Source organism: Solanum dulcamara, chromosome 6 (genome assembly GCF_947179165.1).
Source record: "Solanum dulcamara chromosome 6, daSolDulc1.2, whole genome shotgun sequence".
NCBI lineage: Eukaryota > Viridiplantae > Streptophyta > Magnoliopsida > Solanales > Solanaceae > Solanum > Solanum dulcamara.
The window spans coordinates 37,841,244-37,867,246 of NC_077242.1; the positions used below are offsets into that span (position 1 = coordinate 37,841,244).

Consider the following 26,003-nt stretch of genomic DNA (forward strand, 5'->3'; position numbering starts at 1 on the left):
TGGGCCAACAAAGTGATGATATTTCAAAACATCACATATGTAACTCCCTCATTATGTGGATCCTCGGGAATTAAAGGAGCTTGGTCCTCATTAGCATCCATTGCTCTAAGTTGAGGTACCCTTCTTGGAGGCATTATATAGAGAACATGAAACGATTTGTTAGATAAAGAAAGTCTTAGAAAAAGTCTAAGGCGTAATATGAATCATGAAAGAAGGGAAACTTTTCCTAATTGACTCATAGTCTCTGATTGACAATTGTGGTGTGCGTCATAATCATGAATAAGACCCTATTCGATGTGGTATGTTGGACTCCAAAGACCAATCAAAGCCTTAGACTCTGATACCAAGTTTATCACAACCTAAGCCTAGGGCCTAGACATGAAACAATGAATGAAGAGCCCGAAAGTACCTCAAACAAGCCTCTTAGATTCATTTAGCCTTTCATAGGTAATGACAATAAATAAACAATTGAAAACCATAATAGTAAATCTTTACCTTACATATTCTAACAATACCTCTAACTTTTAGATTTAGCGGGGGCTAAGACAAGTCTCTAGCTCACACTCAATCAAAATAGAATAAACTACCATAGGAAGTGTCTAAAGGTCTCAACATATCATAAGCTAGAAAGACAAAGGAGTATTATTCCTGAAATATGGAAACTCACCAAAAGTAGCCTTTAAATGAAATTTCAATTAGCCACATGGAGGAGAATAAGAAGGAGCACCGGTTCCTACATGGTGATATCATGTAGGTAAAAGTATGCACTAGTACTTTGAATATACTAAGTATGTAGGTATGAAATACAATGTAAAACATTTAGAAAGGTAAAGTAAAAAGATAAGTGCATGCATGATAAATCAAGTAGATAGCATTTAAATCATACATATGTGGATATATACATGCATGAATAATCATGTAAATAGAATTTAGAATATTCATTTGTGGGAAGTTGACTATAACCAATATTAAGACCATGTGACCTATTACATGGAATCCAACATAACCCCCTATGTTGGATGAGGAGTCTACTTGCCTAGGGTAGAACTTCATTAAATTTACATTCATTCTTTAACTTTAACTTCAAGGGCTTTTGTGGATCCACTATCCTAAGAGTACAAGGGCTCCTATGTTGGCACATAGTTAAGGAGAGAAGAGATTTCTACCAGGATTCCCTTACTGAATCCCACATCAATGCCCCATTCGATGCCAAATCAATCCCACGAAATAGTTTAATACTTCAATATAGTCATAATATATAGCTTAAGAATTCAAAATATCACATTCGATAGAATAACTCATTAAAACCTTTGGTGATTCAAATATGCAATGAATTAAGAAGTGTTGAGTAAAATAGAGTAAACTCCTAAGAGACTAATAAAATATTATTTTGAGTATTTTCACTCACTTGAGTTCATTAACATAATAATATATTTAGAGGATAGTATTGAGCATAGGACAGGATCGTACCATTAGTTTGGGCAACTCCTCACTTTAGTCCCTAATACAAAAAAAATTTGGATCCATGAAATGAGTTTGCGTCCCTTACCCTGGCAAGGTATTGGATGGTTGTGGAAATAACAATGGTTTATTATATTATCACGAGGCTTATACTGATAGTTTCCTATTAGAGAAACTCTCCAAAGAGTAAATATTATTTTATACTGAGTCACATTTACTTATTTACAAGCGTAAAGCATTATTTTATAATTATATTGCATACTTCATTAAGTTAAATTATGTCAATATTTATCCCATACAATTATTTGAGTATTTTTTAAGCATGTTTGCTTTCATCTATTTAACATACCAAACATTTCACATACTAACGTTTTTTAACGCTTCATCATTTCATGATGCAGATATAAGTGTTAGAGATCCTCAACAGGCGTATCATTGAAAATCAGCTCCTTCAAGATATTTGTAAGACCTCTTTGTATTCATAGGAATTCTTTTGTTTATTTTAATTATCATTTATTAGTCTTTTGATGTAGCCGTGGGCCTTTCCCGATACTTATGTAAAGTCATTAGAGGCTTCATAGATGTAGACACAGATAGAGTTGAGATGGTTTATCTTTTCATAGTTTGTTTTAAGCAATATTTCATTATATATTTCAGAGTATTGAGACTTATTTTGAGGAGTTAAATATATTCTTTTCCATGCCCGTCATTGTAAACTATCATTATTGAGTTGAGTCTTTCATTGAGTAGTTAGACAAACCAAGGGTTCTTTTAGGAACAAACAATGTTTTTTGTGTGTCGGCCTAGGGTGTAGACTTGAGGTGTGATAAACTAGGTATTATAGAATAGAGTTCAAGAGTCCTAGGACGTCTATGAAGCTGAGTCTAGTAGATTCCTCCTTATTAATGTGAAGCGCGCCACATTTATAATGGTGAGGCTACATGACTTTAGTAATTATTTCACTTCTTTCATACTACAAGCTCGTGTAATAGAGTTAAACTCCATAAAATCTCATTTTAATTCATGTATTTCACATTTTTAGATCATGCCTTCAAACTGCACTCTCAACCAAAGGAACATCGCTAATAATTAGATTCCACCACCATCTGGAATACAGATAAGATATCATACAGAGCAGCTGAGCTTGATAATAATGATGTAACTCTAGAGGTTCCACAAATTGCTAAGCTACCCTCACTTCTGAGGGTGAGTTTAGAGGAGTGATCACTATGCTCACTCAAATAATGGCTGCCCAGTTAGGCCATCAAAGCACTCCAATCTGTATCTTGAGTAATCAAGAGCCATCTACTACTATAATTATTAGGAACTATTTGAGGATGAACCTACCAATCTTCACTGGATCCAAATTTGAGGAGTATCCCCAAAACATCATTGATGAGGTATGGAAAATCCTCAAAGCTATGCATGAAACTAAGATCGAGAGAGTTGAGCTTGTTTCCTATAAGCTTAAGTATATTGTAGATTTCTGGTATAATTAGTGGGAGGAGAGTCGTGGTGAGTAATGTTTAGCCTAGTAGTTGGGATGAGTTAGAGAGTGCATTTTGAGACCACTTCTTTCCCTGAGATCCGAGGGAAGATAAAGTTGAGGAGTTTGTTAACCTAAAACAAGAGGGGTTTATTGTGAAAAAAAAACTCCTTAAGTTCATCCAGCTATCCAGGTATACTCTAGACATGCTTCTTAATGTTAGAGCTAAGATGAGAAAGTTTGTCTTTAGCCTTGGCAAATAAGTGAAGAAAGAGTGCCAGGCTGCATTGTTGATTTTGGACATAGATATATCCAGACTTATGGTGTATGCTCAATAAGTTGAGGAGAACAAGATGAAGGATAGGGAGAAACACTAGTATAAGAAAGCAAGGTCTGCAAGTAATGAGACTAATCTCTAAAAGAGTGGTAATGACAACCAGCTTTTCTTTCAGGGGAGGTCTTCTGGTTATGCACCATTATCAGCAAGTGGGTCGGCCTTGAACAATAGGAATGACAAGAGATCTCAAAGTAATTAGAACTTCAGAGCTTAAGGTTCTCAATCTAAGGGAAGTGTGGACCAAGGTTCCTTACATAAGCCATTGTGTGGTAAGTATGGTAAACTATATTTGGGAGAGTGTCGTGGTGGAACTAGTGGTTGCTACAGGTCTGGTCATATAGGTCACTTTATAAGAGACTTCCCATCATACATATAAGGTAATCGGGGCAACAATACCCAATATTCTTCAATAGCACCATCATTTAGAGTTAACTAGAAGGGTACTACTTCTGGGATAGGTAAAAGTTCAATCTGTCTGTATGCTATGGCTAGTCACCAAGACCAAGAGAACTGGCTAGACATTTTCACTGGTACGCTTCAATTTATTTCTTATGATGTTTATGTGTTATTTGATTCATGTGCAACATTACTTTTTTGACCGCTCATGTAGTTTTTAAGTTTGGAATCTTTCTCGAATATTTTTTAGAGCCATTTAGTGTTTCAAGCCCTGTTGGTGAGTCTATTATAGCTAAGAGAGTCGATGATATTTTTCATTTTCTATATATCATAAAGATACTTTAGAAGAAATAATTGAGTTAGACATGGTAGAATTTGATTTCATTCTAGGTATGGATTGGCTTTATGCTTGTTATACCTCAATCGATTGGAGAGCTCGAGTTGTCAAATTCTAGTTTTTGAATAAGCCAGTCATTGAGTAGAAGAGTAACCCAACAATACCTAAGGGTCATTTCATTTCATACCTTAAGGCCAAAAAATTAGTCTCTAATAGGTATATCTACCACATTGTTTGAGTTAGAGATGATAATGTGGAGACACCATCCCTTCAGTCAGTTCTAGTCATAAATGAGTTCCTGAAATCTTCCCTGATGATCTACCTAGAGTTCCTCCCAATAGGGAGATAAACTCTGGAATAGATATTCTTCTTGATACTCAGCCTATATCTATCCCACTATATAGAATGGCTCTAGCTGAGTTAAAAGAGTTATAAGAGAAGTTGAAAGATCTCTTGGATAATGGATTCATTAGGCTAAATGTCTCACCTTGGGGCACGCTTGTCATATTCATACAAAAGAAAAATAGTTCCCTTAGAATATGTATTGACTACCGTATATTGAATAAGGTCTCCATAAAGAAAAAGTATCCTCATCTTAGAATCAATGATCTATTTGATCAACTTTAGGATGCCACTTGTTTCTCTAAGATAGACCTCAAATAAGGCTATCATCAGTTGAAAGTGATAGAAAGTGACATTTCAAAGACAGCCTTAAAAACCCAATATGATCATTATTAGTTTCTTGTTATATTTTTTGGGTGTGACTAACACTCCTGCAGCATTCATGGACCTCATAAATAGAGTGTTCAAGAATACCTAGATATGTTTTTTATCATATTCATCGATGATATTCCGATATATTACTGAAATAAGGAGGAGCATGCCAACCATCCTAGAATTATTCTCTAGACTCTTAAGGACTGAGAGTTGTATGTAAAATTTTCTAAGTGTGACTTCTAGATTGCATATTTGTCATTCTTAGGCCACATTATTTTTGGTGATGGTATATGAGTAGATTCACCAAAGATTGAACAGTAAAGTATTGGTCCAGATCCATATCCCCGACTGACAAAAGGAGTTTCTTGGGTTTGGCCAGTTATTATAGAAGATTTGTTGAGATATTCTCATCTATATTTTCTCCATTAACTGAGTTGACTTAGAAGAAGACTAAGCTCCAATGATCCGATGCTTGTGAGAAAAGTTTTCAAGAGTTGAAAACTAGATTGCCTACTACTCCAGTATTGTCACCACCTAATAGAACATATGGGTTTGTTATCTATTGTGATGCTTCCAGAGTTGGTTTGGGTTTGGTATTGATGCAGAGAGGTAAAGTCATAACTTATGATTTAGATTTCTTAAGATTCAAGAGAGAAATTATCCGATTCATGATTTCGAGTTAACAGCGGTAGTATTTTCCTTGAAGATATGGCATTGCTATCTCTATGGCATGCATGTAGATGTTTTCACTTATCAAAAGAGCCTATATTATGTTTTTAGCTAGAAAGAGGTGAACATAAGGCAGAGGAAATGGCTTCAGTTTCTAAAATATTATGACATGGGGATTCTCTAGTACCCATGTAAAGCTAATATTGTTGCTAATTATCTTAGTAGGTAGTACATGGGGAGTGTTGCTTGTGTTAAGGAGGAAAAGAAGGAATTGACTAAGAAAGTGCATAGACTTGCATGTTTGGGAGTTTTCCTTTTGGATTAAAATGAGGGTGGTGTCATAGTTTAGGATAGTGCGAATTATTCACAAGTTGTGGAAGTGAAGGAAAAGCAAGACTAAGATCCTATTCTACTTCAGCTGAAGGAAGATGTTCACAAGTAGAAAGTGATGACTTTTGTCAAAGGGGAAGATGGTGTGTTAAGTCATCAAGGTAGACCATGTGTTCCGAACATTGATGGTATCCAATATGGAATAATGGCAAAGGCTCATAGATCCAGATATTCAATTCATCCAGGTTCTACAAAAATTACCATGATTTGAGAGAAGTCTATTAGTGGAATGGTATGAAGAGAATCATCGGAGACTTTGTTTCTAAGTGCCCGAGTTTCCAACAAGTTGTCACGACCCAACCCCATAGGCCGCGATTGGGGTCCAACCTGGACCCTCTTATGCGTATTTATCATCTACACTTAAGTTGAACTGTGTGTGATGTGATACTATACACAAAAACCTCAATAGTTTAAAACTTTTTCATGTACGTATGGCCTCTTTCACTCGACTCATAACACATAAGGGCATGCAAGCCGACAAGGTTGCTATAACAAAAAAACATTCACAACATGCCATATAGGCACAACAGAAATGAACTCGCAAACAACCCACATCCATATATCTATAGACCTCTAGGAATAGTAATAGGAACATATGGCGGGACAGGGCCCCCGTCGTACCCTTGAATGTACAAATATATACATTTAGTGGCTAGTATCAAAAATTAGGCTCCAGAACAGTAAAGCTCTTCCGACATAACTGAGAGGAACTCCTAAGCTGACGGATGAAAATCTGTACCTGCGGGCATGAAATGCAGCCCCCTGAAAAAAGGTGGGTCAGTACGATATATGTACTGAGTATGTAAAGCATAACACATCGTAACTGAGACCATAACTGAAATAGGAATGCAGGGGACAAGTATAACAACTTAACTAATTACTGTACCTACACCTTAGGACACGTAAATCATACACATCATCATATATTGTGCCCGGCCCTCTAGTAAACTCGGTGTCATAATCATTTTCTCATATTCACATGTCATCGTATCATCATGTCTTTCATTTCATAATATCATCATATACGGTATCATATCATCATATATGGTATAATTTTATCATGTATGTTATCGTATTACATCTGGTTTACTACAGGGCTCGGGGTCGCAAATGCATCACTCTAATCTCATATGCATGCCTATATAAAGTGTCTGACCCCTTTAGTGAGGGACTCGGTGAATGGAGTGGTGTACATCTATAGCGTACCATCATAATATATATACCATACCCGGCCCTCTAAGGAGGGACTCGGTGTTCCTTCCTTATTTTGCCACATATACTATCATATTACAGCCGGCTCGGGACTCGGAGTTCCTTCCTTATTTTGCCACATATACTATCATATTATAGCCGGCCCGGGACTCAGTGAATAATCGTATCGTCATAACATATAACATAAATCACACCTCACGTACGACATCATCTCCTCGTGCATGGAACTATAAACATCCGGCCTGGGATATGGTGAAAGAAGTAGTAAAGCTGCGCCCGACATAATATCCGGCCCATCATAGGATGCGAAGAAAAAAGGGTTATAGCATGCACGAGTAGAGTAATGAAAAACTATATGCAACTAAGTCACCCTCTGAGACTCAATAAAACACTCAAGTGAACCGTCTCCTGAAGACTAGGAAGGTACTTATCCGAAGTGCCCTTTAGATGTCAGTAGGGGTTACATCAATTGGGGCCTTAGGAATCACAGGCATACATCAAGACAATGACACATAGCTTATGCAATCAGAAACATGGTTTATACAATCAGAGACACAGTTATGCAATCAGAGATACAATTATGCAATCAGAGACATTGATCGTTTTAGAGCCTTCAAGAAAAGGAGCTTGTATCTCCACTTACTATTCACTATATAGCAGGCTCGAGAATAATAGTTAGACTACTTTCAGAGATTTAATGGTCAGAAGTGACTACAAGTCACGAATTATACTCAGAGCTCATAATTGGAATTTTCTCTAAACCTATATCATATATCATTTCACTTAAAATTAATTCATTCCAAAGGAAAGAAGAGATAGGCTTTACATGTACTAGTTTTCATCACATATAAGACTTAAAGGCAATGACTCAGTTATTGCAGGAGTTCTAATATCAAGAAGTAAACGAGAGTCTCGAATCATACTCAGGTCTTTACGAATGGATTGAATCCCAAATTTCATATACATATCATTTATAGCTTACATCTAAGACATGCCAAAAGAAAAGAAAAATAGTTCTACATACTTATTACAAAAATACGCCAAAAGAAAGCTTCACATACCTTGTCTGAATTATTCCTTATCCTGTTTGCCTCGCCGTCCTTTGAACCTATTCAACATGAAAGTAATATGAATATCAACCCTTCTTAACTTTCCAGCATCTTAGGTTACACCTTAGTATTAATGGAATCTATTTCCTTAGTCGTTTCCCCGACTAGTTCTGTTATTTGCTAAGGCATTGATGAAAATTGGGCAGCACCTCCCCTATAATGTGCCCTATCCAAATTTTCAATTAGTTCCATAAGACCTACAGCCAACCAACAACAATGACCTGCAGCAATTCACACCAACAATATACAACATAAACTCCTAACGACTTATTCAAAAATATGATATCACAATAGGGCGTCTAGCCTTTATTTTGTAACGCCTTTAACCATACAAAACGAGGGGTCATGTGGATTCAAAAAGCAGCACCCTATCCAATATTAGAATGTATTTAGGCCCTGCAACAACACATCACACCCCTGCAGCAGCACCCCACACGTACAACACCCCATTTCGACTATAATTTAACTATTTTTTTTATACTTCCAGCAACATAAAAGTTGTAAAACACACTACATAACAACTCCATAAACTTCAAATTAGAAGGTAAAACCTTACCTGGAGCTCGCCGACAAAGATGCTGCCAGTAGCAGCAGCTCGAGGAGAGGAGGAAAATGGTGAGTTGGTGCGTCATGGGTCTGTGAGGTGTGTTTCGTAGGTTGAAGAGCTGCTGCCGGTTGAAGAGCTGTTGCTGTCGACATTGCTGCCGGTGGAGCTGCTGTTGTTTGTGTTGTTGTTGTCCAGCTCACACGGAGAGGCGACGGCAAAGGTTGGTGGTTCTCGTCAGAGAAGAAAGGAAAAAGAAGAGAAAGAGGGAGATCGAGAGGAGTATAGGGGTGTGAGGCGGCGGTTGTTGTCTCTTCTCTTGGAGAAGGTGAAGAGTAGAGATAGAGGGAGTCCCCCTTTTAGGGCAAATGTGGCTCCCTTTATATATTACTCAAAAATTAAAACTACTCCCTTTACAAAAATATGGAGCCTAAATAATAAGTCAATTGAATATCTGAGTAATTTAATATTTATTTTTATTTCAATTTATTTTTAGATTACACTAAAAATACTAAAATAAATATGAATAAATATAACAAACGGAATGTAAAAATGTAAAATAATGAACTGCGATAACAACAACTAAAATTGAAACTAAATAAAATAAACTAATAAAATTTTAATCTAAGGATAATTATAAATAAGATTGATTTGAAATTGTAAAAATGCACTTTGAACTATTTAACAAAATAAAGATTAAAAGTATTAATTTTACAAAAGTCAAGCCAAAATTGGGTGTCAACAGATAACAGGTAAGATGGCATCATAAGCCTACCGCTAAACAAAAAGCAAAACAATCGAGACATGGCTCAGAATCAGATAGGGGGAGAAATATATCTAGGATCGACATCTTACCCTAAAATATGACACCTCAACTCCCAACAAGCATAGATAAGACAAACCTATGGCTATGACGAGCCCAGAGGTCTCAGGCACTAGCATAATAGGTATCATATCCATAATAAGCCCTACCGGAAGCTATGCCTAGCTAAGAGGGCAATAAACACCTAACAAAGCACCTAAGGCTCAAACCTAGCCTAAGACCATAAATAGCAATTCTAAATAGGATAATAATGCTAAGTCGACGCACAACCAAGGCCCACAGCCTAATCTAAGAATTTCACAAGACTATTCTAGCCTAAATATCACCCGGAAAACAAGAGAATGGGATAGGGTGAGGAGAACCCTAATCTCAGCAAATACTCACCTATGTCACATGTAGAATATACTAGACAATATCTAATAGAGTCCAGCCAAAAGGGGGAGACTGTAGTCTACCTCAAAGCAAAACACGCACTCTAAATCCTTCAATTTGAAGATCCCGACCTCCAAAATACCTCCAATTTCTATCACGCTGATAAAATAGTAATCACCTTGTCAATACGGATGTTTTGACACAAAATTTATATTTTTTGGAGAAGGACCCAGAATTGGGTCTAAAACGGGATTGTGGGACCCTATCAGGAATCCCAAATTCGACTTCGTGAAAAGGTGTATTTGAGCTTAACAAACTTGTGGTCAAACTTATAGCACAATTTTATGCTCAAAAAGTACAAAAATCAGCCCATATAAATCTCACCATTAAAGGATAATTCAAGAAGAAGAGCAGTCCCGTAAGGACGGAATTTACGTCAAATGACGCTTCAGTAGACAAAACTAATCACAGTGCGACGTTCCTTGTGGAAAACCAATATCTTAGCCCAAAGAATTGCTGGAAATGGACCTAAAATGGTCACAAAATAAGACTTCAAAAACCAAAGCAATCTTAGCTCGAAAATGTAACAACCAGCAGCTAAAACATCAAATTTACCTCAAATGAAGCTTCAAATCATTCCCCAAACTCACCAATGTGTTTCCCTTGAAATTCTCTTGAAGTTAGACCCTTGAATCACCAAATTTGACTGCGAATCGAAGGAGAAATCGATGTTTCAGAATGCCAATGGCTGAGTTCGTCCTTGGTCTCTCATTAAAAGATCAAGGATTTGACCTTCTCGAATGCGGCCTAAGTGTCCTGCGATCACGAAAGGAAAAGAGCAAGACCTCTGCGAACATGGGGAGAGTCACTTGAATGCAGAGGGGAAGGATACATAGCTTCGCGAATGCGGCCACTGGCCTGCGAACGCAGAGGCTTACTCCTTTGAACCCCGCGAACACGACAAGGGTTCCGCGAACGCAAAGACCAATTCACCTGGCCTCCATGAACATGGCCCTAATCCCACGAACTCGAAGGGTAAAATATCCCTGCACTAGCAAGGTGTTGCATCAGTTGTTTTAGCAAGTTCAAAATCCCCGACAATGTGCTCGAAATTCGTTCAGAATCTCGTGCTCACAAACGAGATATGCTACCCCACCAAATTCGATGTTCTGAACTCAATGGCGCAGTCAACATTTCCAAACGAGTTTGTTACGACTGAAAGTGAGTCCCACACCCAAGTGTCATTTTGAGTCTAATACTCTAACGGGCCTCGAAATTAGACCAAAAGCCTTAGAAAGCTAATGAAGGGTTGTTCTAGACCAAACTCAATATTCTGGAGCTAACGCGCTGACAAAATTTTAATTCAAGCGCATTTTCTAAGAATTTTGACCAAAGTCAACCATAAGCCAAATTTCAAAGATAAAAGTGTCAAATTGCCCCAAACTCGTATCGATTGCCTCGATGCTCCTGCTGACTATGCTACTAGCCTAATTTGTCAATTCTAAAGCTGATAGAACCGTCAGAATTTCGTTCTGAGGTCGTTTACCTGAATTTATGACCAAAGTCAACTTTTCAAGTTAAAAAAGCTCTAAAATGGAAAAACGGACATAAAACCCAAACGGACAACCAGGCCACTGAGCAGTCAGTGCCAGCAAGTTATAAATGACTTGGGGTCGCTATGGAAAAGGTCTAAAATCTGAAAAGATCGAAAGATGAAAGAAATGATCTGGAGGGTCATTACACCTAAAAAATATGGAAAAAGGAAAATATATGATGAGAAATGTTAAAAGAATTTATAATTAAGGAGTCCTTAAATATATGGAAAGAGAAAAAAAATATGGTAAGAAGTACTAAGAAAATCAATAATTAAGGAGTCCTAATTAAGAAGTACCAGAAAAATGCATTGTATACTTTCTATACACTACCTCATAAAGAGACTAGCAACTGTAATCAAGTTGTTGAACCTTTGCTCCTCCATAAAAAAAATTTGAGATAATTTCACAGACTTCCCCTCAGATTTCGCTCAATCACACTGACCACTCTCGTAGTTTATAATATTATGAAAATCTCCCTTGTTTTAATTTTTTGTTGTAACAATTCTTTTAATCTATTTATTTTTAATGTAAGTAATTATATTTTGACTAATTTATCTTTTTCTAATATTAAACTTTAGAAATAATTTCAGTGACCTCACTCCAAATTTATATTAATAACACTTAACTTCCTTATTATTTGAGATATTACACTAACATCCCTTATATAGATATTTTTGTAACAAAACTTCTTTAAATGATATTTTTTTCTCTGTTCTTCCTAAACTATCTTTATGCTCTCTCTCACAAAGTGGTACATGAATTAAACCGAAACAAAGAAAGGCAAATTTAAAATATAGGGCTAGGCATAATTTGGTTCAAATCAAAAAAATCGATTGAACTGAATTTTTTTTAATTTCGATTTCAGTTTTTAAATTTTAAAAAATTGATAATTCAATTCGATTTTTGGTTTTTAATTATTTTATTTCGGTTAACAAAAATATCGAAATTAATTAAAACCCAAAATATAATAGTCCACAGTAGAGATGGGCATAATTTGGTTCAAACCGAAAAAACTGACCGAACTGAATTTTTTTAATTTCGATTTTGGTTTGGTTTTTAATTTTAAAAAATTAATAATTCGGTTCAATTTTTGATTTTTAATTATTTTATTTCGATTAACGAAAAAATTAAAATTAATTAATACCCAAAATATAAAAGTCCATGGTCTAATACCATCCATACACCCCAATTAAATTATGAAAGCTATGGCCGGTGGCCCAATTTCATAATATGCCAAATTCCCAAATTCAAATCCCTAAACAACTAAACTCTGAACTCTCTCGTCAGTTACTCACACTCAGTCGTCGACTAGTCTCTCCGACTCTCTGGCTCTCCCGCTCTCCCTCACTCGTCACTTTAGTCTGACTTCACTTGGCTGTCGCAAAATCAAGGTGCAAACTCACAGTGGTCTCGAGATTAAGGACTGCTCGTTTTGAGTTTTGTTGGTGTTCTGGCATTAGCTTGCAAATCCAGGGGTTCATGTCTCCGAGTTCATTTCAAGGTGCGTAATTTTTATGTTAATCATCGATTGCTTGGAACTTTTAATTTTTGTTACATATATGATTTTAAGAATTGGTGTCTTTTTTAATTAATTAAGCAATAATAATTATTTACAAACTAGACTTTACTTGACCTAACGATTAACACTGCATAGTAAGTAGATAAGCTATGCATATTCATCAACTAACACTTTGAGAGTAACTTTATTCTATACCTTAATTGGATTATTTGAGCAAGTGGGCATGAGTAAAATACATACAAGTTTGGATTCTATTTCGCCATAGTACAAGTCAAGATGAATATCAAACAATAACTGGTTTGGATAAATAAAAGATTACAAGTTTGAACTGTTGTCTTAAGCAGATATATGATTGAACAAAAATAGTGTGTACTGTCCATAGTAAATAAAAGAATTTGAACAAAAAGAGTGTGAACTTACTACTGGTTTATCAATGAAGCAAGGTTTCGAACCCATTGTATTGTACTTCTTGATTGAACACACTATTTGTGTCTCTTGATGAATTTCACCCATAGTTATTCCATGCCATCTTATTATTTTAATTCTTCCTGTTTGTTTCACTTTTCACATAGGGAAGAAATTGGAAGTAGGTGAAGGTGAGGCTTCAAATGAAAGCCTACCTAACACTTCATCTCCAAATGAAGTTGAAGTTAATGTTGATACTTCAAAGAAAAGAAAAGTCAAGGAACCTAGGGCTGCTTGTTGGAAGCATTTTGATAAGTTCACTGACAAAATTGGAGCTCCGAAAGCAAAATGTAAGTATTGTGGGAAAATTTATGCAACTAAAACAAAAAGTAATGGTACTACGACAATGAATAACCATTTGTTGAATAAGTGTCCTAAACTTCCCAGGACCGTAGATGATGGTTAAAAATCAATAAGCTTTCTACCATCTTCAACGAAAGCGAAGAAAGGGGTGATTAGGACTTGGAAATTTGACTAAGCACAAAGTAGGAGAGCTTTGGCACAAATGGTAATTGTTGACGAGCTACTAGTTAGTTTTGTTGAAAAAGAAAGTTTTAAAAAGTTCATGAAAGTAACAGTGCCACAATTTCATATTCCTTCTCGTAAAACCTTGACTAGAGATTGTTATGAACTCTATAGTGAACAAAGACAAGTTTTGAAGAAGGTTTTCAAAGAAGCACGTCCAAAAGTTTGTCTTACGACAGATACTTAGACCTCTATACAAAGAATAACCTACATGTGTCTGACAGCCCACTTTATAGAAAGAAATTAGACTTTGCATAAAAGAATAATAAACTTTTGTCCTACTTCTAGTCATAAGGGCGAGGATATGGCGGTTTCTGTTACTAAATGTTTGTTGAAAGGGGTTTGGATAATGTTTACTATTACAGCTGATAATGTTAGTTCTAATGATGTTACGGTGAAAGAAATATCTAAGCAATTGAGTAATTGGGGAACTAACATAATAGGGGGTGAACACCTTCATGTGAGATGTATGGCACAAATTCTTAATTTTATTGTGCAATATGGGTTGAAAGAAATTGGTAAGTCTATCAAACGAGTGAGACAAGCTGTGAAATACATTAAACAATCTCCCTCAAGAATTAGAAAGTTCAAAGAATGTTGTGAATCTCAATTGATAACTTGTAAGAACTCATTATGTTTAAATGTTCCTACTCTGTGGAATTCTACATACTTGATACTTGATACAGCACAATATTTTGAGCTTGCTTTTGAAAGATATAGTTTTTATGATATTGGATTCTTGGATCATCTTCGTACCTATCCTTGTGAAGTTGGAACTAGTGCAGGTATTCTTACAAGTGATGATTGGGAAAATGTGAGGTCAATGGTAAAGTTACTTGAAACTTTTTATCTTCTTACTTTGAAGGTCTCTAGTTCAAAGTATATCACTATCAATGTACATTTTGTGGAAATTGCTGAACTTAATCTTATTTTGTAAGAGATGATCGAAAATGAAGATGATAATTTAAAAGAAATGGCAAAAAATATGAGGATAAAGTTCAAGAAGTATTGGGGTGAACCTGAGAAATGAACAAGATGATCTTTATTTCGTCTTGTTGGATCCCCGTAACAAGCTTGATTATGTTCCTTTTGCAATTGTGGATATGTTTGGAAAAGATATTGGGAACAAGCTAATTGAATCAGTGAAAACATACATGAAATCTTTGTTTTGTTATTATGTTAAGAATTCATCAAAATTCTCTTTATTTTCATCATCTTCACCTACATCATCTGCCAACTCATCAAGGAAATCTATTGTGAGTGATTATGGCAACTTTCAAAAAAAAGGAACAATGAGAACAAAACAACAATTTGAGAAGCATAAAGAAGTTAGTGGAGGTTCAGGTAATAAAATGGAATTGGATAGATATCTTGTAGAAGATATTAAGTCAGATAGTGATGGCTTTGATATATTAATGTGGTGGAAAATTAATGAGCCGAGACTTCCCATTCTTGTGGAGATGGCTCGTGATTTATTAACCATTCCTATTTTGAAGCGTCGCATCAGAATGCACATTCAACACAGGTAGTCGCATTCTTGATCCCTTTAGGAGATCATTGACTCCTAAACGTGTGAAACCTATTATTTATCTTTAAGATTGGCTTAGAAGTGAGCCGATTCCAATCAATATTGAGGACTATTTGGAATAATTTGAGCAACTACAACTTGGTAAAAATTTTATATTTTCAATTCATTATAGTGAAAATAATTTTCTTACTTGTGTTTCATAACAATTAACAAGTTCTTTCATTTTTTTAGATATGGCTTGTAGTGGAAATGAATCTAGTATTGTGGATATGTAGTTACATCTATGTGTGGTAAGTATAACACTTTTATGTATAGGTTATTTGGTAGTTTTATATATTTTACTATGAAATATTTATTATTTGTCTAGAGAGTTTCATTTTCTCGCAATTTGGATGTTATTGCAGATTTGCAGTGGTTGTTTAGTTGACCTATAAACGTACATCATTGAAGCTATAGAAGTTCATTATGTTTGTTTCCTTGTTAATCTTTTGGAGTTTTGGTTGTTGATGTTGTGGTGTTGCCTACTGGAAGGCTGGAAGCTATAAAAGGAAAAATATTTTGTTATTTTCAAAGCTATAGAATATAGAATAGAAGCGCTTGGTAAGTACCTCTTCATCTGAAAAGACTAGGAGCAATGCTGATGTTGATTACAGGACCTCTGTGCAGTTTTAAGCCTTGTTTTGCATCATACTTTAGTTCTTTTGTGTGATGAAAAAATGATGCTTTACATTTGAGTTCTTTTGTGTGAAGGAAAAATGATGCTTTTTTTAAGCAATGCTTTAGTTCTTGCTGCAGCTCTTTAAGTATAGATAGCAACTGGCACAGCTTATACTTTCCCTTTTATTCCCCTATTTTGATATCAGTTTGTGTTTTAGTCAGCAGTAGCGGATTATTATTGAAGTGATAAATGATATTTGGAGAATATTACGATTCTCCGAAGTTCCCGCCTTCCAGGCTTAGCGTGCAACAAGGAGAAAGTCAGCAGCAGTTGACTATTGTAACAAGGAGCAGCAGCTGACTGTTGCTTCCTCTCATTCTTTTTACAATCTAAGTTATGCCTTGCCTCATCTTCCTCCTGTTATTTATCTATTTATTTGTTGATTTCTATGTTGGGGGTGGGTTTTCTGCTCTGTATTATCTGTAACCTTTCTATATTATTAGTTAGTCATATTTTCTATGCCTTGGAGACAGTCTTTCGGAAAGTGTAACGTGGTATTGTTGAGAAAATCATACTTGTCAAATGTAAGGTTCTTGTTGACGAGAGAAGATATATCATTTCGAGGGCTAGTGGAAAAATCTCACAAACCAAAAACCGTATCGTAATAAACCGAACAAAATCAAATTTATTTTAGTTTGATTTGGATTAACATTTTCACCAAACAGAAAATCAAAAAATAGAACTGAATTTTGTAAACTGCACCGAACCGACCGAACGCCCAGCCCTAGTCCACAGCCAAATACCATCAATACACGGCCCAATTCAATAATGAAATGTGTGGCCGGTGGCCCAATTCAAACCCAATTCCATAATATGCCAAATTCCTAAATTCAAATACATAACAGCTAAACTCTTAACTCTCTCCTTAGTCACTCACTCTCAGTCTTCGATTCGTCTCTCCGATTCTCCGACTATCCCTCTCTCCCTCACTCATCACTTCAATCCATCTCCACTCGGCCGGCGTACATCAAGGAGAAAATTTGCAGTGGTCTTAGGATTTCGGACTGCTCGTCTACTACATCAAGGACTGCTCGTTTTGGATTATTTTTGTGTTCTGGCATCAGCTTTCAAATCCAAGGGTACAAGTCTCCGAGTTCATTTCAAGGTGCGTAATTTTTTTGTTCATCATCGATTGCTTGGAGCTTTTAGTTTTTGTTACATAGATGATTGTAAGAATTGGTGCCTTTTTTAATTAGTTAAGAGCCCGTTTGGATGGGCTTAAAAAAAGTAACTTTTATGTATGAAATGCTTTTAGAAGTTTAAAGTGCTGAAAGTTATTTTTATAAATAAGTAGTTGAGTGTTTGGATAAAAATGCTTAAATGAGGAAAATCATGTGAATTTTAGGGTTAAAAGAATAAAAAGGGTAGTTTGGGTATTTAGTTAAAATATAAGTGATATAAAAGTAATTTCCATGGTCAAAGAAAATGACTTTAAGCACTTAGAAAAAAAAAGTTAGGAATCCTAACTTTTCATTTTTGACTGACTTTAAGAACTTTCTGACTTAAAGTTAGCATTAGGCAAACACGTCCAAAAGCTGAAAAGGGGTTTTAAGTTGGTTTTGACCAACTTAAAGCCAATCCAAACGGGCTCTAAGTAACAATAATTATTTACAAACTAGACTTTACTTGACTTAATGATTAACACTGTATTGTATGTAGATAAGTTATGCATATTCATCAACGAATACTTTGGGGGTAACTTTATTCTATAACTTAAGTTGGATGATTCGAGCAAGTGGGCATAAGTAAAATACATACAAGTTTGGATTCTATTTTTCCATAGTGTATGCCAAGATGAGTATCGAATAATAACTGGTATGGATAAATAAAAGATTACAAGTTTGAACTTTTGTCTTAAGTAAATATATGATTGAACAAAAAGAGTGTGTACTATTCATAGTAACAAAATGAGTTTGAACAAAAAGTGTATGTACTTACTACTGTTTATCAATGAAGCAAGGTTTCGAACCCACTGTATTGTATTTCTTGATTGAACACACTGTTTGTGTCTCTTGATGAATTTCACCCATTGTTATTCCATGCCATCTTATTGTGTTTTAATTCTTCCTGTTTGTTTCACTTTTCACAGATGGAAGAAATTGGAAGTAGGGTAAGTGAAGGTGGGGATTCAAATGAAAGCTTACCTAACACTTCATCTCCAAATGAAGTCGAATTTAATGTTGATACTTCAAAGAAAATTCATGGAACATAGGGCTGCTTGTTGGAAGCATTTTGGTAAGTTTACTAACGAATTGAAGCTCCAAAAGCAAAATGCAAGTATTGTGGGAAAATTTATGCAGCTGCTACAAAAGGTAATGGTACTATGACAATGAATAATCATTTGTTGAATAAGTGTCCTAATCTTCTTCGGACCGTAGATGATGGTGAAAAATTATTAAGTTTTCTATCATCTTCAACGAAAGCAAAGGAAGGGGTGATTAGTACCTGGAAATTTGACCAAGCACAAAGTAGAAGAGCTTTAGCACAAATGGTAATTGTTGACGAGCTACCATTTAGTTTTGTTGAGAAAGAAGGTTTTAAAAACTTCATGAAAGTAACGGTGCCACAATTTCATATTCCTTCTTGTAAAACCTTGACTAGAGGTTTTTGTGAACTCTATAGTGGCAAAGACAAGTTTTAAAGAAGGTTTTCAAAGAAGCACGTCCAAAAGATTGTCTTACAACAGATACTTGGACCTCTATACAAAGAATCACCTACATGTGTCTGAAAGCCCACTTTATAGATAGAAACTGGACTTTGCATAAAAGAACAGTAAACTTTTGTCCTATTTCTAGTGATAAGGGCGAGGATATGGCGGTTTCCATTACTAAATGTTTGCCTGAATAGGGTTTGGATAATGTGTTTACTATTACAATTGATAATGCTAGTTCTAATGATGTTACGGTGAAAGAAATGTCTAAGAAATTGAGTAATTGAGGAACTAACATAATGGGGGGGGGGGGGGGTTGAACACCATCATGTGAGATGTATGGCACATATTCTTAATCTTATTGTGCAAGATGGGTTGAAAGAAATTGGTAAGTCTATCAAACGAGTGAGACAAGCTGTGAAATACATTAAATAATCTCCCTCAAGAATTAGAAAGTTCAAAGAATGTTGTGAATCTTAATTGATAACTTGTAAGAAATCATTATGTTTAGATGTTCCTATTCGGTGGAATTCTACATACTTTATGCTTGATACAGCACAATATTTTGAGCTTGCTTTGGAAAGATATAGTTTTTATGATATTGGATTCTTGGATCATCTTCGTACCTATCCTTGTGAAGATGGAACTAGTACAGCTATTCTTACAAGTGATGATTGGGAAAATGTGAGGTCAATGGTAAATATTCTTGAAACTTTTTATCATCTTGCTTTAAAGGTCTCTGGTGCAAAGTATGTCACTAACAATGTGCATTTTGTGGAAATATTTGAACTTGATCTTATTTTGAAAGAGATGATGGAGAATGAAGATGGTAATGTGAAAGAAATGGAAAAAAATATGAGGATAAAATTCAGAAAGTATTGGGGTGAATCAGAGAAAATGAACAGGATGATCTTTATTTCATCTGTGTTGGATCCCCGTAACAAGCTTGATTATATTTCTTTTGCAATTAAGGATATGTTTGGAAAAGATATTGGGAACAAGCGAATTGAATCAGTGAAAATATGCATGAAAGCTTTATTTGGTTATTATGTTAAGAAGTAATAAAAGGCTCTTTATTTCCATAATCTTCACCTACATCATCTGGCAATTCATCAAGTAAATCTATTGTGAGTTATTATGAGAACTTTCAAAAAAAGGAACAATGAGAACAAAACAATAATTTGAGAAGCATGAAGAAGTTAGTGGAGGTTCAGGTAGTAAATCGGAATTGGATAGAGATATTTCCGAAGATATTAAGTCAGATAGTGATGGCTTTGATATATTAATGTGGTGGAAAGTTAATGAGCCGAGATTTTCCATTTTTGCGTAGATGGCTCGTGATGTGTTTGCCATTTCTATTTCAAGCGTTGCATCAGAATGCGCATTCAACACAGGTGGTCGCATTCTTGATCCCTTTAGCAGTTCATTGACTCATAAACTTGTGCAATCTCCTATTTGTCTTCAAGATTGGCTTAAAAGTGAGCCTATTCCAATCAATATTGAGGAAGATTTAGAGTATCTTGAGCAACTTGAACTTGGTAAGAATTTTGTATTTTCAATTCATTATATCGAAAATAATTTTCTTACTTGTGTTTCATAACAATTAACAAGTTCTTTCATTTTTTTTGATATGGCTTGTAGTAAAAATGAATCTAGTATTGTGGATATGTAGTTACACCTATCAACTAGTGACGTGTGGTAAGTAAAACACTTCTATGCATAGCTTATTTGGTAATTTTATATATTTTATTATGAAATGTCTATTATTTGTCTAAAGAGTTCATTTTCTCGTAATTTGGATGTTATTACAGATTTGCAGTGGTTGTTTGGTTGAGCTATAAACGTACATCACTGTGTTGTTGTTTTCTAAGTTGCTGCCTAGTGGAACTAGAGGTTATAGAAGTGCATTATGTTTGTTGCCTTATTGGTCTTTTGGAGTTTTGGTTGCTGATGCTGCGGTGCTGCCTACTGGAACGCTGGAAGCTATAGAAAGAAAAATATTTTGTTATTTTCATAGCTGACAGAATATAGAATAGAAGTGCTTTGTAAGTACCTCTTCATATGAAATAACTAGGAGCAATGCTGCTGTTGATTACAAGACCTTTGTGCAGCTTTAAGCCTTGTTTTGCATTATACTTTAGTTCTTTTGTGTAATGGAAAAATTATGCTTTACATTTGAGTTCTTTTGTGTGAAGGAACAATGATGCTTTTTTTAGCAATGCTTTAGTTCTTGCTACTCCTGTTTGGGTATAGATAGCAACTGGCACAGCTTGTACTTCCCCTTTTATTCCCCTGCTTGGAAATCAATTTGGGTTTTTGTCAGCAGCAGCTGACTATTATTGAAGTGATAAATGATATTGGAGAGAATGTTGGGATTCTTCCAAGTTCCAGCCTTCCAGGCATAGCTTGCAACAAGGAGAAAGTCAGCAGCAGTTGACTGTTGCAACAAGAAGCAGCAGCTGACTGTTGCTTCCTCTCTTTCTTATTACAGTTTAAGTTATGCCTTGCCTCATCTTCCTCCTGTTATTTATCTATTTATTTGTTGATTTCTAAGTTGGGGGTGGGTTAATATGCTCTGTATTATTTGTAAGCTTTCTCTATTATTTCTTAGTCATATTTTCAATACCTTTGAGACAGTCTTTCAGAAAGTGTAATGAGGTATTATTGAGAAAATCATACTTGTCAAATGTAAAGTGCTTGTTCACAAGAGAAGATATATCATTTCGAGGCAAGTGGAAAAATCTGACAAACCAAAAATAGAACCAAAATTGTAAAATCGAACCAAATCGAATTTATTTTAGTTTGGTTTGGATTAACATTTTCACCAAATTGAAAATCGAAAAATCGAATCGAATTTTATAAATCGGATTGTTTCTGATCCGGAATTTGCAACACAACAAAAGTAGAAGCATGCTATGTTAATGCTAGCATAGAATAGTTGTACCCAGTGAAAACTGCTTTTCTTAGGATGAACAGCCCTAGTCCACAGTCCAACTCCATCCATATACGTCACAATTCATTTATGAAAGGTGTGGCCGGTCGCCCAATTCAAACCCAATTCCATAATATCCCAAAATCTCAAATTCAAATCCCTAAACAGCTAAACTCTAAACTCTCTCGTTAGTCTCTCAAACTAAGTCGTCAACTCGTCTCTCCCACTCTCTCTCACTCGTCACTTCAGTCTGTCTCCACACGGCTGTCGCAATATCAAGGATCAAACTCGCAGTCGACTGCTCGTCTGCTACATCAAGAATTGCTCGTTTTGAGTTTTGTTTGTGTTCTGGCATTAGCTTGCAAATCCAGGGGTTCATGTCTCCGAGTTCATTTCAAGGTGCGTAATTTTTCTGTTAATCATCGATTGCTTGGAACTTTTAATTTTTGTTACATATATGATTTTAAGAATTGGTGTCTTTGTTAATTAATGAAGTAATAATAATTATTTACAAAATAGACTTTACTTGACCTAACGATTAACACTGTATTGTAAGTAGATAAGCTATGCATATTCATCAACTAACACTTTGGGGGTAACTTTATTCTATACCTTAAGTTGGATGATTTGAGCAAGTGGGCATGAGTAAAATACATACAAGTTTGGATTCTATTTTGCAATAGTGTATGTCAAGATGAGTATCGAACAATAATTGGTATGGATAAATAAAAGATTACAAGTTTGAACTTTTGTCTTAAGAAAATATATGATTGAACAAAAAGAGTGTGTACTATTCATAGTAACAAAATGAGTGTGTACTTACTACTGGTTTATTAATAAACCAAGGTTTTGAGCCCATTGAATTGTATTTCTTGATTGAACACACTGTTTTTGTCTCTTGATGAATTTCACCCATTGTTATTCCATGCCATCTTATTGTGTTTTAATTCTTCCTGTTTGTTTCACTTTTCACAGATGGAAGAAATTGGAAGTAGGGTAAGTGAAGGTGGGGATTCAAATGAAAGCTTACCTAACACTTCATCTCCAAATGAAGTCGAATTTAATGTTGATACTTCAAAGAAAATTCATGGAACATAGGGCTGCTTGTTGGAAGCATTTTGGTAAGTTTACTAACGAATTGAAGCTCCAAAAGCAAAATGCAAGTATTGTGGGAAAATTTATGCAGCTGCTACAAAAGGTAATGGTACTATGACAATGAATAATCATTTGTTGAATAAGTGTCCTAATCTTCTTCGGACCGTAGATGATGGTGAAAAATTATTAAGTTTTCTATCATCTTCAACGAAAGCAAAGGAAGGGGTGATTAGTACCTGGAAATTTGACCAAGCACAAAGTAGAAGAGCTTTAGCACAAATGGTAATTGTTGACGAGCTACCATTTAGTTTTGTTGAGAAAGAAGGTTTTAAAAACTTCATGAAAGTAACGGTGCCACAATTTCATATTCCTTCTTGTAAAACCTTGACTAGAGGTTTTTGTGAACTCTATAGTGGCAAAGACAAGTTTTAAAGAAGGTTTTCAAAGAAGCACGTCCAAAAGATTGTCTTACAACAGATACTTGGACCTCTATACAAAGAATCACCTACATGTGTCTGAAAGCCCACTTTATAGATAGAAACTGGACTTTGCATAAAAGAACAGTAAACTTTTGTCCTATTTCTAGTGATAAGGGCGAGGATATGGTGATTTCCATTACTAAATGTTTCCTTGAATGGGAGGTTGGATAATATGTTTACCATTATAGTTGATAATTCTAGTTCTAATGATATTACGGTGAAAGAAATGTCTAAGCAATCGAGTAATTGGGGAACTAACATAATAGGGGGTGAACACCTTCATGTGAGATGTATGGCACATATTCTTAATCTAATTGTGCAAGATGGGTCTAAAGAAATTGGTAAGTCTATCAAGCGAGTGAGACAAGCTGTGAAATGCATTAAACAATCTCCCTCAAGAATTAGAAAGTTCAAAGAATGTTGTGAATCTCAATTGATAACTTGTAAGAAATCATTATGTTTAGATGTTCCTACTCTATGGAATTCTACATACTTGATGCTTGATACAGAACAACATTTTGAGCTTGCTTTTGAAAGATATAGTTTTTATGATATTGGATTCATGGATCATCTTCGTACCTATCCTTGTGAAGATGGAACTAGTGCATGTATTCTTACTTTTGATGATTGGGAAAAAGTGAGGTCAATGGTAAAGTTTCTTGAAACTTTTTATCTTTTTACTTTGAAGGTCTCTAGTTCAAAGTATGTCACTAACACTGTGCATTTTGTGGAAATTGCTGAACTTGATCTTATTTTGCAAGAGATGATGGAAAATGAAGATGGTAATTTGTAATAAATGGCAAAAAAATATGAGGATAAAGTTCAGAAAGTATTGGGGTGAACCGGAGAAAATGAACAAGATGATCTTTATTTTATCTGTGTTAGATCCCCATAACAAGCTTGATTATGTTCCTTTTGCAATTGTGGATGTGTTTGAAAAAGATATTGGGGACAAGCTAATTGAATCAGTGAAAATATACATGGAAGCTTTGTTTGGTTATTAAGTTAAGAAGTCATCAAAAGGCTCTTTATTTCCATCATCTTCACCTACATCATTTGGCAACTCATCAAGTAAATCTATTGTGAGTGACTATCGCAACTTTCAAAAAAAAGGAACAATGAGAACAAAACAACAATTTGAGAAGCATAAAGAAGTTAGTGGAGGATCAGGGAGTAAATCAGAACTGGATAGATATATTGCCGATGATATTAAGTCAAATAGTGATGGCTTTGATATATTATTGTGGTGGAAAGTTAATGAGACGAGATTTCTCATTCTTGCGTAGATGGCTCATGATGTGTTAGACATTCCTATTTCAAGCGTCGCATCAGAATGTGCCTTCAGCATAGGTGGTCGCATTCTTGATCCCTTTAGGAGTTCATTGACTTCTAAACTTGTGCAATTTGTTATTTGTCTTCAAGATTGGCTTAGAAGTGAGCCTATTCCAATAATATTGAGGAAGATTTGGAGTATCTTGAGCAACTTGAACTTGATAAGAATTTTGTATTTTCAATTCATTATATCAAAAATAATTTTCTTACTTGTGTTTCATAACAATTAACAAGTTCTTTTATTTTTTTTAGATATGGCTTTTGGTGAAAATGAATCTAGTATTGTGGATATGTAGTTACACCTATCAACTAGTGACGTGTGGTAAGTAAAATAATTCTATGCATAGATTATTTGGTAGGTTTATATATTTTATTATGAATTGTCTATTATTTGTCTAAAGGATTTCATTTTCTCGCAATTTGAATGCTATTGCAGATTTGCAGTGGCTGTTTGATTGAGCTATAAATGTACATCATTGTGTTGTTGCTTTCTAAGTTGTTGTCTGCTGGAACTAGAAGCTATAGAAGTGCATTATGTTTGTTGCCTTATTGGTCTTTTGGAGTTTTGGTTGTTGATGATGCGGTGCTGCCTACTGGAAGGCTGGAAGCTATAGAAGGAAAAATATTTTGTTATTTTCTTAGCTATAGAATATAGAATAGAAGTGCTTGGTATGTACCTCTTCATCTGAAAAGACTAGGAGCAATGCTGCTGTTGATTACAGGACCTCTGTGCAGCTTTAAGCCCTATTTTGCATCATACTTTAGTTCTTTTGTGTGATGGAAAAATGATGCTTTACATTTGAGTTCTTTTGTGTGAAGGAAAAATGATGCTTTTATTTTTAACAATGCTTTAGCTGTTGCTGTTGTTTGGGTATAGATAGCAACTGGCACAGCTTGTACTTCCCCTTTTATTCCCCTGCTTGGAAATCAATTTGGGTTTTTGTCAGCAGCAGCTGACTATTATTGAAGTGATAAATGATATTGGAGAGAATGTTGGGATTCTTCCAAGTTCCAGCCTTCCAGGCATAGCTTGCAACAAGGAGAAAGTCAGCAGCAGTTGACTGTTGCAACAAGAAGCAGCAGCTGACTGTTGCTTCCTCTCTTTCTTATTACAGTTTAAGTTATGCCTTGCCTCATCTTCCTCCTGTTATTTATCTATTTATTTGTTGATTTCTAAGTTGGGGGTGGGTTAATATGCTCTGTATTATTTGTAAGCTTTCTCTATTATTTCTTAGTCATATTTTCAATACCTTTGAGACAGTCTTTCAGAAAGTGTAATGAGGTATTATTGAGAAAATCATACTTGTCAAAT

At 35.2% G+C, this 26,003-nt stretch overlaps 1 protein-coding gene across 18 annotated transcripts; it reads left to right on the forward strand.

Moving 5' to 3' along the window:
* Positions 1 to 12,657: 12,657 nt before the first annotated feature.
* LOC129893488 (zinc finger BED domain-containing protein RICESLEEPER 2-like) lies at positions 12,658 to 25,713 on the forward strand. 18 transcript variants are annotated; one of them, XR_008767486.1, is made up of 10 exons: positions 12,658 to 12,949; positions 13,540 to 13,722; positions 14,738 to 14,783; positions 15,717 to 17,308; positions 18,293 to 20,391; positions 20,495 to 20,551; positions 20,665 to 22,184; positions 22,761 to 24,709; positions 24,944 to 25,013; positions 25,128 to 25,713. XR_008767486.1 is itself a non-coding variant. In XM_055969024.1 (4 exons), the coding sequence occupies exons 2-4, from the start codon at positions 23,532 to 23,534 to the stop codon at positions 25,148 to 25,150; spliced, it is 570 nt and encodes a 189-aa protein (XP_055824999.1). In that variant the 5' UTR covers positions 21,786 to 22,184; positions 22,761 to 23,531; the 3' UTR covers positions 25,151 to 25,713. The 18 variants fall into 18 exon arrangements, 1 of the variants encoding a protein (XP_055824999.1); XR_008767483.1 differs by having other exon boundaries at positions 14,743 to 14,783; XR_008767477.1 differs by having other exon boundaries at positions 13,540 to 15,775; positions 15,890 to 17,308.
* Positions 25,714 to 26,003: the final 290 nt, after the last annotated feature.

What these genes read in the sequence shown, in the direction of transcription:
- LOC129893488 (XM_055969024.1), top strand. Translation starts at nt 23,532, where the DNA reads ATGTTTACCATTATAGTTGATAATTCTAGTTCTAATGATATTACGGTG. An exon ending in GGGAAAAAGTGAGGTCAATG is followed by an intron (nt 24,009 to 24,943) that starts GTAAAGTTTCTT and finishes TATTTTTTTTAG; the next exon opens with ATATGGCTTTTGGTGAAAAT. An exon ending in CTATCAACTAGTGACGTGTG is followed by an intron (nt 25,014 to 25,127) that starts GTAAGTAAAATA and finishes ATGCTATTGCAG; the next exon opens with ATTTGCAGTGGCTGTTTGAT.